Source organism: Sphaeramia orbicularis, chromosome 13 (genome assembly GCF_902148855.1).
Source record: "Sphaeramia orbicularis chromosome 13, fSphaOr1.1, whole genome shotgun sequence".
NCBI classification, from domain to species: Eukaryota; Metazoa; Chordata; class Actinopteri; order Kurtiformes; family Apogonidae; genus Sphaeramia; species Sphaeramia orbicularis.
In genome coordinates this window covers 37,742,596-37,759,849 of record NC_043969.1, presented here as the reverse complement: position 1 = coordinate 37,759,849, position 17,254 = coordinate 37,742,596, and the positions used below count along the sequence as shown (strand labels likewise).

At 38.1% G+C, this 17,254-nt stretch overlaps 1 protein-coding gene across 2 annotated transcripts in view; it reads right to left on the bottom strand.

Annotated features, from left to right (window-relative positions):
- zgc:153184 (capZ-interacting protein) overlaps positions 1-17,047 on the bottom strand; it is a 51,817-nt gene extending 34,770 nt beyond the window's left edge. The window contains exon 1 of one of the 2 annotated variants that reach the window (XM_030152446.1): positions 16,902-17,047. In XM_030152446.1, coding sequence (XP_030008306.1) covers positions 16,902-16,907 — 6 coding nt within the window. In that variant the 5' untranslated portion in view covers positions 16,908-17,047. The remainder of the gene's footprint in view (positions 1-16,901) is intronic. The other variant, XM_030152447.1, reaches the window with a different exon arrangement.
- Between the last annotated feature and the right edge of the window lie 207 nt (positions 17,048-17,254).

Sequence of the window (17,254 nt, the reverse complement as noted above, 5' to 3'; positions counted from 1 at the left end):
TCTACAGGCCATTGGTTCCGCTGCCTCAGGGGAAATGGGAGGCGCTGGAGATGTGGAGTAGGACGAAAGGGTGTGGACACAAACACGAAATGAGAGCAGGGATGGGATTCTGAAATATGGTTGTATTTCACCAGTAAAGACACTGTTTGTTAGTCTGCTTGCTTAACCCATAAAGACCCGGTACTGCTTATATATGTGTTATTACCTCTGCCAGGAGGTGATGTGATCGCTTTGCTTTGTGTGTTTGCGTGCGTGCGTATTTGTTTGCGTGTTTTTGTTTGTTTGTTTGTTTGTTAGCAAGATAACTCAAAAAGCTGTGGATGGATTTTCATGAAATTTTCAGGAAATGTTGATACTGGCACAAGGAAGAAATGATGACATTTTGGTGGTGATCGGGGGTGGGGGGTTGGGGGGGCCACGGGAGCCCACTGATCTGCCTTGGCGGAGGTCTGCGCTCTCTGAGTGCTTTTCTTGTTGTATTACACTGGGTTACAAAAAAATGTTTCTTGCAAGTTGTCTAGGTTTTTTCAATTGAATTCGGACCATTTTGCACCGCTAAATCCAAAAATGACATCTGTTTTTCTCAATCAGGTCAGGTTTTTTTTTGCTAATTTGATTTTGAAAAATTTGATCTTCTCACAAAATTGATTACATTTTCGTGACTTTATCAGTTGATTTTTTATATAGTTCTCACCCAAAATAGGTTTTAAGAGAAAAAAAATCATTTTCTAACAGGATTCCTGTTAGGTACAATGGTGTATTCACCGCAGATGTAGCAGAATACGTCAGGCTTATTTTTGCAAGATCTTCTAGTCGAAGCCATTTCATTCACCTGTAATATTAAAAAAAATATTAATCTTAAATTGGCAAAAGTAAAATCTTCAGAACTCGTTTATTGCAAGAAATATGAAAGAATTTTGTATCATATGATGTGAAAATGCCCATAAATGTAAGCAAAAATGTTAAAAAGCCAATATGTAGCATAGTTCAGAAAGTTGACCTGATTGAGCAAAATTAATGTGATTTTTGGATTCAGCACACCAAAATGATCCTAAATCAGCTCAAAAAACTTAAAAAACCTAGACAACTTGCAAAAAACATTTTTTTGTAACCCAGTGTTATATAAGGAGAAGGGGTGGGAGTTTATAAGTTGTACTTCTTCTCACTCCTTTTCGAATATGTATTATAGGTCTTATGTTGAAGTGTTTTATTTATTTTCTTCTGTTTTGACATTCGCATTCGAAATACATACATCAATCAATCAATCAATCAATCAATCATATGTCACTTCCCAATAAATTAACCTTTCTCAAGTGATTTATCAACAGTTCATATAATATTATCCTCTGTATTTAGTGTTTTTTCTGTGAAAATATTGTGTTTTCCTGTATTTCATTTACTGATCACGTAGATCAGTGTTTCTCAATGGCCCAGGGGGGCGTTGGGATGCTGTCAGGGGGGCATTTGGAAGGAGAAAGCTGGAGAGGCACAAATGGGGGGGCGTTAGCCAGTGTTATGCCTCACAATCCGTGCGTTTACATGACAACTTTTAGTCCTGGTTTAATCTGAATAAACGTTAGATCCTATTTCAGATGCCCATGTAAACACCTTATTCCAGTTGAAAAAGAATAGGTCGGAATAAATTTAAATCCGAATAAAGTCACTGGTTTAATCCCCTTTTAATTCCGAACTAAATTATTCCTCGGACATGTAAACCCTTTATTCCGTTTGGACTTTATTCCTTCCATTCTGCACATGCTCGTTGTCTTGTCCTGTCGTGATGACGCACACATTCTGCGCTGGCGGAAGAATATGCAATGCAGTCTAGTCAACCCAAACCGTTCCAGTGGGCTATTCTGATGGGATCTACCAGCCTGGAAAACCCTGAAGGAAGAGTTCATCACCTGTTTTTTTATTCATTCATTTGTCGTGCACTAATGAGTTCGATAAGTGGGCAAATCAGTTTGCACTGCAGTGCACCGATTGGCTTGTTCTCGCAGCCCTTCTGTTAGCTTAGCTTAGCCTAGTTTAGCATAATCGCTTCATTCCTATGGTCAGACGTAGCCAGGCTTTCATGGGTGATTCGTAGTATTTTATGAATGATTTTGTGAAATTCAGTTCTCCCTAATCATTCCTTTAGTCCGGTGGGGTCAATATGATCACAAATTGTGGCTCAAATCATGGTTATGTGACTTACTGCAGTAATAAAATCTCAGGAAATAAAAACTAATGCAAAGCTAAAATGGTAAAGCAAAGCTAGTTTAGCGCATGCATCCCTTCCAACAAAAAGATTTTCTAACTTCCGTCGACACAACAGTCCCAAGATTGTATGAGTGCAGTAAGTCGCGGATCTAAAGAAATAATTAGGGAGAATCGGATTTCACAAAATCGCTTACAAAAGACAACAAATCACCTTTAAAAAACTGGCTATGTGCTACCATGGAAATGCAGTGACTATGCTAAGCTAAGCTAACAGAAGGGCTGCGAGAACCAAATAAACGTTTCTCATGTAAACCTTTATTTGGGTTTAACATTTCCACGTAAACAGAAGAGAAAATACCTCAGTTCCGAATTAATTTCTTCTGGAAAAATAAATCGGATTTAAAAAACATCATGTAACCGTACCCATTGTGGCCTTCCTGCAACCAGCATGTTATCTCAATGGTAAATATATGTCTCCGGCAAAATTCTACTGAAGACATGAACAATCACGGGGTCACCTACAGCTCAATACCAATAAAACAACAGCATAATAAATTATAAATGACGACGACAAATGTTTCTCATACAAATGCTCTGTTTTAGGGTAAAAAAGTGAAATTAAATGAGGAAATTGTTTACATTTACTGTCACAAAAATGGTGAATAATCTAAAACTATGAACAAAAAGATTATTTAAGTGACATTTTAATAATATTCTGCCTGTTACTAAATGTTTTGTGCATTTGTAGATCCACTGTAATCTGTAGGTTGTAATGCACATATATAAATGATAAACTGAGGCTTAACGGTATTAAAATTGCACTGATTTTTCTTAAGAAATGTCAATTTGTTCATAGTTGTTCAGTTTACTCACATTTTTCGTGAAAGGATAGTTTGTAATCATAAACGTGTTCATAATGTACTTTCACTTTTTTGAGCTAAAACAGAGAGAAATATTTGAAGTTGTCATTATTTATAGGTTATTATGTTCTTATTTTACTGGTCTGGTCCACTTCAGATCATATTGATCTGAATGTGGCCCCTGAACTAAATCCCCAAAAAACGACCACATCTACTTTTCTTTATGATGATAAATTATAAAGAAGTGAGTGAGTGACACAGAGCCGGGCCTGTTCAGTGTACGGAGATATTTCACAATGATAAGTAAAGAGGCCTGTTTATGATAAGATAAGCTGTTGTGCAACGAGAAGGCTGAGTAATGAAGCAGATGATGAGTAAGGAAAGATATGGAAAATATAAACACATCACAACTTCATCCACATATTTGAACAGGAGGAAAAAAAAAAAAACTTAGATAAAGCATCTGTTTGGGGGATTCCACGTGGTCTCCTGGTGTTTTCAGTCCAGAATCACAGTGACAAAAACCATCTGGCCCGTAGATCGGATAACTTTCGGAGCGCCTGCAGAACGTTATTCAGTCCAGTCGTGTTCGTTCACAGATAGAACGTTGTGTATTTCGTGCTGCTGCTACCTTCAGGATCATTTATCTGAGGCGGGTTTGGTGAAACTGCATTCTTTTGGAAGTCGTAAAAAGAGGGATGAGTGTTTGAGGAAGGAGGGGGGACGGATGTGGAGGGTCATCACCTTAAAGGGGGTGGGGAGTGGGGGGGTGACCTGTTAACAGTGACTGCACATTTACTCAAACTATGGGCTTTATTTAACATCTAATGGGACCTGTTACTTTGTAGGATCTATCTATCTAGCTGGCCATCCACCCAACTATCATCCATCCATCCATCCATCCACCCAACTATCATCCATCCGTCCGTCTGTCCATCCATCCATCCTCCCAACTATCCATCCATCCATCCATCCATCCACCCAACTATCATCCATCCATCCATCCACCCACCCAACTATCATCCATCTGTCTGTCTGTCTGTCCGTCCATCCATCCATCCACCCAACTATACATCCATCCATCCAGCCATCCATCCACCCAACTATCATCCATCCGTCCGTCTGTCTGTCCATCCATCCATCCTCCCAACTATCCATCCATCCATCCATCCATCCATCCACCCAACTATCATCCATCCATCCATCCACCCACCCAACTATCATCCATCTGTCTGTCTGTCTGTCCGTCCATCCATCCACCCAACTATACATCCATCCATCCAGCCATCCATCCACCCAACTATCATCCATCCATCTGTCCGTCTGTCTGTCCATCCATCCATCCATCCAACCACCCAACTATCCATCCATCCATCCATCCATCCACCCAACTATCATCCATCCATCCATCCACCCACCCAACTATCATCCATCCGTCCATCTGTCTGTCCGTCCATCCATCCATCCATCCATCCACCCACCCAACTATCCATCCATCCATCCATCCATCCACCCACCCACCCACCCACCCAACTATCTATCCATCCATCCATCCATCCATCCATCCATCCATCATGGCTCATATTGTCTGAACAAAAGCACTACACACATGTTAAGTACAAAGGTAAGTGACACCAAATACAACCACTTTCTTTAACAGAAGTTGTTTTTTTCCTGAAATTTGTGTTTTTACTGCTGTACATACTTCACATATGTCAGACTGAATCTAAATACAGAGACTGAGAAATGTATATGTGTGGTCATTAGAACTAGAATGTGCAGAAAATTATAATAAAGCATGATCTGAGTTGGATTATTATTATTATTATTATTATCATCATCATTATTATTATTATTATTATTATTATTATTATTTTTATTATTATTATTATTATTATTATTATTATTATTATTATTATTATTATCAGGGTATGATTTCTCCAAAAAAAATTTGTTTTTTTTGTCAGAGGGTGCAGGGTGGGGTGGGGGGGTGCAGCAGTTATAGTTATATATATGGGGGTGCGGTCCATAACTAACATAACTAACAATGATGTGAAACTTTACATACTTTCAACGCCAAACTCCCAGGTTCTATTCCTCTATTATACAGTGGATCTTACATGAAATTTTTACAACTTCTAACCTGTATCCATTGGACACACAAATGCTGGGCCTCGTGAATTTGTTACATTTACCCCCAGTGCATGGGGATGTTCGTGAATTCTGAGACTGCCAACAGTCAGGTGAACGTTAGCGCCACTAATGTAGGATATAGGTGGAAGAAAACTGTCACAACCTGCCTGTTATTTCAGTTGGTTGGTTGTACCCCCGAGGATGAAATTCACTGAGCGGAAGTAAGAAGTAAAAACCAGCTGACAACCTGATTATTATTATTATTATTATTGGCACCATCACCATCTGTTCTAGGGGTAAAACAAGCACAAATATATTCCTTTTAACAAATCATGCTCCCTTTGGATTCAGCGACAGAATTTTAAGGTACATCATGGTACTAAAACGACTAAATCTGCAATAGCAAACATCGTATGAAAAGGCATGTGTCTGTGTTGAAACTTGCCATTTTCAGCGTGCAGCTGCAGATCAGGGGTTGATGTTGTTCTTTCACATAGCTAGGCATAGATAGCTGCAGAAATTATATAAGATTTAATTTAATACACTAATAATGTAGTAGTTCCACTCTAATCAGATGGCCTGTTGTCAAATCCCAGCTCTGATGAAGACTTGTTTCTGTCTGTTCTGAATCTAATTTGCCTTAGTTTCAGTCAGTCGACATTGATTTGAATTTTTTTTAACCTGTTGTAAATCATTCAGACAAATGTCTTTGCTTCCTGCTCCTTTTCTTGTCAGCATAATGAGGCCTAAAATATTCATTATTGAGATTTTATAGCAGTACGTGTTGGTACGCTGGTGCCTTCAAGCAAAACATGTAACAGCTGACACTGAAAAATGACATTTGCAAAGTACGAGCAGCTCACTGAACTTATTGTGTTTGCACTACTTTCTGCCAAAAAAGGAAATAAAGTGCATGGCTAGATGCCAAATTTAGAAGCGGGGTGTTTGAGGAGGTGCAGGCAGAGATGGTTCTATAGGAAGGTTTGGAAGTAAGACAGTTGTGCCATTTTTGTTTGTGTAATTTCCTCTTCCTCTGTCTGCCTCTGCTTTCTCAAAACCTGTCTGTGCACATCTCACATATGAAGACTTTCCTGTCGACATTATTCAACAAGTTTGACAAACTGCAGCTGAAGGCAGATCAGTCATATTCAAGCTTCTGTTGACTTCAGCTCAAGATTGTGAAGTCAGTTTAAAGCAGGGGTGTCACAGTCATGTTAACATTCAGCCCAATATGATTTCAAATGGACCAGAACAGTAAACTAATAATATAATAACCTATAAATAATGTCAATTTGAAACTTTTCTCTCTGTTTTAGAGTGAAAAAAGTAAATTACATTATGAAAATGTTTACATCTACAAACTACCCTTGAAAGGAGTGATATTTAGCTTTTTTTTTTTTTTTAATGGAATTATGTATTTTAAAACATGTGGTCTACATAAACTGTAAATGCTCTGCTTGGGTCTGAATTCTTCATTAATTCAACTCCACAGGTCCATCTTCAACCCTATTTCTGAGTAATTACACCAGAAAGGTCGTTTTGAGCGCTGGCCCTTTAAATGCAAATGAGCCACTTCAGGCCCCGCCCCTCCAGGTTGTTGGCTGTGCTGCTCTGTCCTATTCAACCAACAACTGCACATTTTAGGTAATTGGCTCGAAGTTTGGACATATTTTCAGTTTTTACTACAGCTGCTGCTGCTGATAAAGTTACGTCATACTCGGTGAAATGTTCCTCAGAAGTCTTGACCTTATACAGGGTGGGGAAGCAAAATTTACAATATTTTGAGGCAGGGATTGAAAGACAATGTATGACCAATTAGTTTATTGAAAGTCATGAGAATTTAAATCTTCAAATCATATTTTACTGCATTTCTAACGGTCTTGTTGTCTACCTCAAGTTCAGTTGCCATTTTTCTCATAGATTTGGTTGGATCCTTTAGGATTTTGGATTTGAAAGCTTTAATAAAAGCTTTGGTACGTTTTTTGTTGCTTCCTCCACTTCCAGACTTTCTCGTAATAGTTTTGCTCAGTCATTCTCTTCTTTCCATTATAAACAGTCTTTATGGACACCCCAACTATTTTTGAAATCTCCTTTGGTGTGACGAGTGCATTCAGCAAATCACACACTCTTTGACGTTTGCTTTCCTGATTACTCATATGGGCCAAAGTTTCTGAAAAGGTATGGATAATAGTGTTAGGTATGATTATGACATCAATATATGTTTGGTTTCAAAACAATTGACGTAGTTCCTGCTGAGAAAAAACAACTAAATGTTCATTGTAAATTTTGCTTCCCCACCCTGTATGTGCAAATGTCAATGACGTAACTAGTTGTAGACATAACAAATGAAGAAGAAATTAAAACAGGTTGTAGAAATCCACTAAATTTTTGCTGGAAATAATATAAAGATAGCTTTGCAGCACCTGGAGGGTTCAAATTCAAACTTTATGAACTATTAGGGTCCAAATACACAAATAAATAAACCAAAAACTAATAAAAGTGGGTTTAGCAAAATATGACCCCTTTAAACAAGTGGCGCCAGGCACAAAAAAACTCTGCCCTTCACACGTATTGTAGCATATGCATGTGCTGATGTCAGCATATCAATTGCCTCTATACATGTGCCAAGTTTGAAGTAAATTGAAACAAAATTGACATTTTTGTAGACATTTGAAATTTACCCCATTATAAGTAAATGGGAGAAAAAAATATTTTAAAAATTCATAAAATATTTCAACTTCGACCTACTTTTCCTAAAATGTAACCACATCTATTCTAGGTCACTGGCAATCTATAAACCCAATTTGATATGAATTCAACCCATAGTTTTGCTGCTAGAGTGTTAACAAACAAACAAAGAAACAAACCAAACCAAAAATATTACCCCTTGCCACCCCTTTGGGGGCGGGGTAAATAATTTGTTAATACTATATGAAACCAAGCTTTATTTAAAACATCCCAGAGTTTCCTTAATAAGAATTCTGACTGACCTGATGACCCCATTAAACTAATACATATATTTTAGTTTTTAATGCTTTGTATTTATTGCATGTATTGTATTTCTTCCATTTGACATACTGATAAATCCTTATGTTGTCATTACAGCTTCTGCTGAAAGTCCAAATCTAATGCTGGCCTTAGACTTGTGCACAGACTTGTGTATGTACATAAAAACCATCCAACTGTGGCTTTACTTCCCTGAAAACAACAGCATGTGACCTTTCTCTTAAAGGTTCAGCGTCCTCCTTGCTGATCTATCTTGTGGTTCCCACCCGGGCTATCTCTGTGAGCCACACAGCTCTGCAGAATGAAACAGGATCTGATAGCAGAGCGCAGAATGCATGAAGATTCTGGAAGTATGCAGCGGCAGCAAAAACAATGAGAAAAAAAAGGAAGAACAACAGCTATTCTGCAAAAAAAAAAAAAAAAACAGCTGTGGGATTAGGTGGCTTTACGAAACATTTGATTGGTCGTAAAGGTGCAAATATCCTCCAGAACGCAATTAGTTCCATAGAGAAGTTTGCGTGGAGATGTAAATATGGGCAACAAAGCAGAAAATAATCCCAAATGGCACAGCTCATTATGTGATGTTTAACTGTTCAACTTTTGCTAAAATGTTCTGCTCTAGGTACGAGTGTATAATCTCATTCCCCTCAGAGCTGGTGAAAACACTGGATGCATGAATGAATACGATGTTTTCTTTCTTTCTTTTTTTTTTTTTTTTTTTTTTTTTGCTCACAGGCGGTTCTTGCAGTCACTGAGGAACTAAATACATTGTGAAATGTTGTATATATTGTTGTGAAATACATGTTGCCATGGTAAACTGAAGTAAATACAGAGGCTCTGCTCGTTTCCTGCTCCTGGTTTTCTGGCTGATTTTGCAAAAACTACATTTCTGCCCTTCTCACGTTTGTTTTACAAGAGACCGGAGTCTAAACGCATGGACAGGACACGTTAAAGAGACAACATCAGATAATGTTCATGCAGGCTGTTCTACAAAACCTCAACAGGAAGAGTCAGCAGGAATCTGAGTTCTTAACGTCACATGAGAGTTTATCCTGTCGTCAGTTTGTGCTTTTCAGAAAACCCAATTAATACATAAAACACATAAACCCTCTGAAGTCTGAACCCAGATCCAAGTAAAACAGGACTGGGTGGCTTCAGAGAGCCCACTGGAGGTTCAGACGCTTTCCACGATGCTGATGCTTTACATTCCTCGGAGTTTCACGGTCAGCGGTGTCTGTTTTATGTTCAGGACAGGGCTGACCATTCATCCTGCGGTGAAACGCACGAGGCTTCATATACATTCAGCGTCAGCAGACACCTCCGTTTGCATCTGCCGCTGATGATGTCCAGCTCCGAACGCAGTATCGGCGGATGGATTTTACTCCGACTGTCACAATCACACCCAGAACACAGCGGTACCTCTGTGTTTTACTATAAACTAGAGGTATTAAGGAAAAAAGCTTTGCGGTACAAGGGTCTTTGGTTCCATCCATTTTCAGTTCAGTGAAGGAGACCAATTTCATTAAAAAAAGTTTATTAAAGTAAAAAATTTGGTAACAGTCTTTCTTTTGGTAGCGGTAATATTAACGGTTGGGTGGTGTCGTTTTAAATGCGTTATGAAATTTGACTTGCTACCAGAAATATAACCGATCTTCACAAAACAACGCCAGCATACCGCTCTTGTTTTGTGGACTTGTCTCTCTCCACTGACATATCTTACAGGGAATCCGAAATTCTCCCAAATCAGAGACCTTAAAGAAGATGGAGCGCCTCCAAGTGGTCCATGAGAGGATATCATAAAAAAGTCAAAATTATATCAGCGTTCTCAAATCACCCTCATCTGACTTCCAAAGCAAAGTTACGAATACAGATAGTTGTTTTCTAAATTAAAAATGAGTCAAATGTAGCCTAAATAAAACTAAGAGTAGACTTTTATTGAACGTGTCTATGCAAACCCACATTTTGCGTCGCCGCCTCTATACAGTTCGGTTACCTAGGTTACCTATTGTCACATCGAAGACCTGTCATGACTTGTGAATTGAGGTGGAAATGAAGTAGAGTAGCTAACTAATCAGAAACGAAGAGTGAAACTTAAGGAAATGAAATAAAGAGTGACTTGAAAAGTTCTAAAATATGTGGAAAATACATGGAAAATTATGTGGGAAATTATGTGGGAAATTATGTGGGAAACTGGCCGGCTGGTTAGGTAGTCTGTGAATTTCTTTTTATGATAAAGTGGTCCTTAGTGTGAAAAAGTTTGACAACCCCTGGTCTAGGATATCAAATATTGCACATGGGTTCCACTTGCGTCCACCCTGCTCATACTGTGTGTGTTCCACTTCAAGGTTCATGTGGAAACATTAAAGGAATGATATTTTACTTTTTTTAAATGGAATTATGCATTTTCAAACATTTCCCTGTGGTCTACATAAACTGTAAATGCTCTGCTCGGGTCTAAATTCTTCATTAATTCAACTCCACAGGTCCATCTTCAACCCTATTTCTGAGTAATGACACCAGAAAGGTTGTTTTGAACGCTGGCCCTTTAAATGCAAATGAGCCACTTCAGGCCCCGCCCCCTCCAGGTTGTTGACTGTGCTTTCTGTCCTGCTCAGCTGCTTGTGTTCGTTAATACAACCAACAACTGAACATTTTCAGTTTTTACTACAACCACTGCTGCTGACAAACAATTGTCGTACTCGGAGAAATGTTCGTCACAAGTCTTGACCTTATATGTGCAAATGTTGTGATGTAACTAGTTATAAAATGTAACAAATTAAGTAGGAATTAAAACAGGTTGTAGAAATCCACTCGATTTTTGCCAACATTCTGTGATTATATCGGCACTTCTCTTCAATCCGTTTGGGATGATTTGCAGTTTTCCTGTGACACAAATATTAGAACTTGTTACAAAAAGCTTATCAGTTTGAGCCGAAGCCAAATAAGGAAAAACTCGGTACTAATCATACCAGTAAGATTTCTTTTAAAGGTGTGATATTTTGCTTTTTTTTTTTTTAAATGGAATTATGCATTTTCAAACATTTCCCTGTGGTGTACATAAAGTGTAAATGCTATACTTGAGTCTGAATTCTTTATAATTCAACTCCACAGGTCCATCTTCAACCCTATTTCTGAGGAATGACACTAGAAAGGTCGTTTAAATGCAAATGAGCTATTTCAGGCCCCACCCCCTCCAGGTTGTTGGCCATGCTTTCTGTCCCGTTCAACCAACAACTGAACATTACAGCGAAATAGCTCAAAGTTCGGACATATTTTCAGTTTTTACTGCAACCGCTGCTGCTGATAAAGAATTATGTCGTACTCTGAGAAATATTCATCGGAAGTCTTGACTTTATACAGGGTGGGGAAGCAAAATTTACAATATTTTGAGGCAGGGATTGAAAGACAGTGTATGACCAATTAGTTTGTTGAAAGTCATGAGAATTTATTTGCCACAAGAAAATTGACATCATAGAAAATGTTTTTATTCTATGTGTCCTCCTTCTTTCTCAATAACTGCCTTCACACGCTTCCTGAAACTTGCGCAAGTGTTCCTCAAATATTCAGGTGACAACTTCTCCCATTCTTCTTTAATAGTATCTTCCAGACTTTCTCGTAATAGTTTTGCTCATAGTCATTCTCTTCTTTCCATTATAAACAGTCTTTATGGACACTCCAACTATTTTTGAAATCTTCTTTGGTGTGACGAGTGCATTCAGCAAATCACACACTCTTTGACGTTTCCTTTGCTGATTACTCATATGGGCAAAAGTTTCTGAAAAGGTATGGATAATAGTGTTAGGTATGATTATGACATCAATATATGTTTGGTTTCAAAACAATTGACGTAGTGCCTGCTGAGAAAAAACAACTAAATGTTCACTGTAAATTTTGCTTCCCCACCCTGTATGTGCAAATGTCGTAACTAGTTATAAAACGTAACAAATTAAGCAGGTTGTAGAAATCCACTTGACTTTTGCCAGAATGAATATAAAGATAGCTTTGGAGCACCTGGAGGGTTCAAATTCAAACTGTATGAACTATTAGGGTCCAAACACACAAATAAATAAACCAAAGACTAATAAAAGTTGGATTAGCAAGATATGACCTCTTTAAGGCGAGTGTTTGCGTTCGTCACATAGGCTACATGTATTTATTCGGTACACTTCTGTATTGTATTGAAGGCCCTGAACTGAAACGGTTCGGTATAAACGAGTGCCCCATTACATCCCTACTATAAACCAGGGCTGAGGGGGTAAGTATTGGTTCATAATAATATACTCCGACACTGTTTCAATGACATAGGGTTGTAAAGCGAAAGGAAAAAACTAACTCATTAGTGCATAATGTCTGCCAGGTACAGCCTTCCAGTTTTACTGGTTTCTTAACTTTACTATGGATTACATAATAAATGTGCACGCCATATGGTTGGCAAAGCAATCCAAACGCTCACTTTTCCAGCTGTGTCATTTGTTTCCTTTAAAGGAACACCACACCCCCCCTCTTTCCCTCCCTCCTATCCCACAACCCAACACCCATATGGTACAAATCCTCACACACACACACCACACAAATGTGCAAAAAAGTACAATATGTCTGTCTAATGACCAACACTGGAAACACAGAAAACAGTACGAACTGCTAATGTGTTAATCTGATTTTAATCGTTGCAGATCAGTATTTGCGGACATGCTCGGCTATTTTTTCACATGCCAAACACACAGTACAGGTATGAGTGCAGTCAAAGTACTGCAGCTGCGCCCATGATCATGCAGAAACAACAACCAACAAACACACAAAAGCGTCAATGACAACAAGTGAAAACTGGAGGAGCGGTTCAATTTAACCCGAATGGAAAAAAAAAAGTACTGAAGTCACACACACACAAAAAAAAAAAAAGTCTGTTAAATATATTTATAGGGTGGACTTAGCTAAACAAACACAACATGTTTATATGCTCAACTTGAATTGTCCCAAAATGTGACTTCAGTGTCTTCTATTACTGTCAGGTGTTAGCTTGGCAGTTAGCGGTCAGGAAGTGACACATCAGATAAAGACTAACACAATTCACTGGGTATTTACTTGGGTTTCTACAGTTTGTACATGACTAAAAATGTGTTACAGAAACCAGATGACAAACCACCAATGCGGAAAAAATTATTAGACCACCTTTGTTTTCTTCAATTTCTTGTTCATTTTAATGCCTGGTACAACTAAAGGTACATTTGTTTGGACAAATATAATGATAACAACAAAAATAACTCATAATAGTTTAATTTCAGAGCTGATATTTATCCATTTTCCATGGTTTTCTTGATAATAACCAAAATCACTTCAGTTCTTACATTAATATCTATGGCATTGTACTGACAAAAACAGTGCTTTTAGGCATTCCATGTTTTCTTTTCTGTCTGTTTTAGTCACATGACACACACAGGAGTTAGTACTGGATTGAATAACCATTGTTTTTGATGACTTTTGATGGTCTAATATTTTTTCCGCGACTGTCCGAGCTGCAAAACCCTATGAAAGAAACAAAAGTAAGAGAATGGTTTTGTTTTATATTTTTAAGTGTTAAGGTGTCATCCTAGCCATTGATCAGACAGTATTTAGATTAACATTTATATGAAGGGAATACTGATGTCATTGTCGTCACTATTTGTTTAAAAGGCTCCATCCAGACAAAGCTGACCTCACCAATATTAGAATTACCCACTTCTTTGTAACCATTGGCTCAGTCCATCTCAGTTCACCCAATGAGTTAAACCCCACCTCCTCCAATTTTGATAACATTTGGTGTATGGGTAATTCATAGCCAGAGAAGCTACAATTTCAAATGTTAACTTTATCAGACCAACTGTTCTTGAGATATGGCAATTTAATTATTTTACCTTTTTGGAAAATAATTCAAATTGGTTCAAATTGCTGTGACTCAGCAACCAGGGTCAGTGTATCTTTTGGTAATTGGATTTTCTTTTCAGAAACAAAAGAAAAAGTTGTGGTTAATTGGTTTTCATTTTAAAATAGACGAATTAAAATTGAAATTCAAGGCGTTTTTGTTTTTCAGTGTCAAAAGAGATAAACCAAATTAAAAAAAAAAAAAAAACGGGTTGATTTTCATGTTCTCTTTCCCATAACAAAAAAGAAAGTTACCACCTGACAGGAATGGAAAAGTGGACCAAAAACAGCTGTGTTTTTTCATTTTCTGACACTGGATGTTGTTATTTTCAAGGAAACAGTGCTAATTCCTAGGTCACAAAGATTCCTCTGAACGATGGGTTTGTAGGAATCTTCCAGTTCGTACAAAATCTGGAGTTCGTAGACGTTCGTGGAGGGAGTATGTCTACGATGTCCAGATTTTGTGCAAACTCATCATTCGTAAGAATCTTTGTGACCTAGGCATTAGCGTTGTTTCCTTGAAAATGACAACGTCTGGACTCAGAAAATGAAAAAACAGGCATTTTTGGTCCATTTTTGTCAGGCAGTAAGTTTTTTTTTGTCATTAGAAAGAGAGAATGAGAATCAATCTGTTTTTTTTTTTTATTTGGTTTATCTGTTTTGACACTGAAGAAGATAAACACCTTGAAATTCAATTTTAATTCATCTATTTTAAAAGAAAAATCAATTAACCGTTAGTTTTTTTTTATTGTTTCTGACAAGAAAATCCAATTTCTAAAAGATACACTGACCATCCACTTTAGGAAATTGCGCCATTGGTTGCTAAGTTACGGCAATTTGAAATTAGGCTGCCAAGGCCTTTTTCGCAAAAAAGTGAAAAAATTAAATTGCCATATCTCGAAAACCTTTGATCTGATAAAGTCAAAATTTTAACCTCCTAAGACCCAGCTATAGGTTTTCTGTCCAAATTTGTAGACAAGAGTTTCACAACTTTATACAAAAAAAAGAAATGAAAACTGTCCACCACAAAGGACATTCCGTAAAAATTTTAAAATACAGCGTTTCATGGTTAGGCTGATTTAATCGATAAAAGGGTAAAGCATTTGGAACGCAGTCAACTGGTTGACATAACAACTAACACTTTTAACCGCGCAATTGGGCACTCACTAGGGCCTTGGTGGGGAGGTTAATTGGTTATTTGTTCGGTGTCCTTTGCTTTGTGCCCAACCACGCGGCCGTGCCGGATAGCATCCGTGGGATCTTCCTACGGAGGGTCGCCGGGACTCGTCAAACCAACCAAACCAGGATTTGGCTATGGGCAATAAGCAAAGCAAAGGCGTACAGGTTCTGACAGGGCCTTTAGTGGAGGACATGACTAAAAAATATGGTTCTGAAAGCGTTCAGTGTCTGACAGTCTGGACAAGCCCATTTGGCTTTCTTAAGGGGGGTTCTTTGAATCAAAATCAGCTGAAACAATTGGACCAGAAACAAAAAAGAGCTTGATTTTCTACTTGTTTTTTCAAATTTTCTTACTTATTATTCTAGGGTCAGACCGTCTCAGTCTTTGTCTGAGGGGTATCTCTTTCTATGGAGCTCCAAATAAAGGGATTTCTTTGACACTGAACGTTTGAACTTATCCTTCTCTATTATAGACGAATTAGTAGAGTAGTATTTTTTCCATAACAATTGCATCTGAAAAAACTGTTGCATCATGATGTTTCCAATACAGGCACTTATTTAATAAAAAACCAAAAAGCTTGTACTTCGCTGACATTTCCTGGGTCTCAGGAGGTTACATTTTATCTTTTCTGGCTATGAATTACCTATAAACCAACTTTCATAAAAATCACATAAAAATGCCATTTAATTGGGTGATCTGAGATGGACTGACCCTATTGTTTTATCTTTTTTTGTTTTGATTCACGCAACAGAAAAACAAGGTGTTCCATGTAAACTGAGTGAGTTTGTGATGGTAGTTCTTATGTGGTGTTTCCCTCGTGCGTTATGGGGGGAAAAAATGGGCGTTTCTCATCCAACCCTTATGACATTAAATACTCGAGAGCTTGTTTTGTAGGGAGGTGGCTCCAAAAAAAAAAAAAAAAAAAAAAAAAAAAAAAAACCCTGCGAGCAAACCTCATAGTCAAAACCATGGTGATGTGATGGGGTTTCAACACCACTGGAGCATGCCTACTCTTTTTTCAGCTTCAGTGGAAATGGGTAAATGTTTTGCCTGTTTAGAGGCAAAGAAAGCACGGCAGGTAAACTCAGCTCAGGATGGGAGTGTAACCCCCACCCCCAAACCCCCAATGCACGAGGGAAAAAAAAAAAAAAAAAAAAAAAAAAGAAAAGCAAAATACAGACTTCTCTTAAAGACTAAATGGACTAAAGGCATTCACTCCACATGAACAAACACTGGCTGATGACAGATGTGCAGTCAACTTATTTCCTACCTCTTAAACTGTGGTTATTTGATGTGAAGCTGTTACCACAAACCTACTTTTCAACCAAAACATCCGGCTCAGAGCTCAATTCTGCACTGAATTACAGACACAATTACTGAATTACTGACACAAACATTTCAGTGTAACCATTCACACCTAGGAATCCAATCTAAATACATGAATATGGTTATGAAAAAGTAAGATTACTAGTAGTAATACGTTACATGGATGACCTTAACAAGTATTAAATGACTAAAAAAATACAATAAAGTGATGTAATATGTGGATTTCAACCACATTCTGTACTAAAAACATCTGCCCAAGAAGCTGAAAAAGTAGAAAAAGTGGTAGTTGTTGTTACCTCCATCCTGGGGAATGCGCCAGCCGTGCGTCTGTTCTGTCTGTTTGTGCGTCGGCCGGTTGTGAGTGAGAGGAGGCAGAGGAGCGTGTGTTTATATCTGGAGCCAAGTCAGCCACATGAGCCAGCGAGAAGGAGTGGAAGACTTTTACGCGCGTTTGGCTTCCTCTGCGCTGTCAAGAAAGAGGCTGGGCACGGCCTCCAGTCAGCTGCGCCTTCAAAATAAAACTGTCCTGAAACAGGCAGGGGTAGATGGGTAAGCTGGAGTTACGCGTCTTATTATAGGACGCGCAAATTATGCATTACGCATGAAAAAGTAGAGCCCTGTGCGTAAAAATGGAGAGACTTTAGTTGGG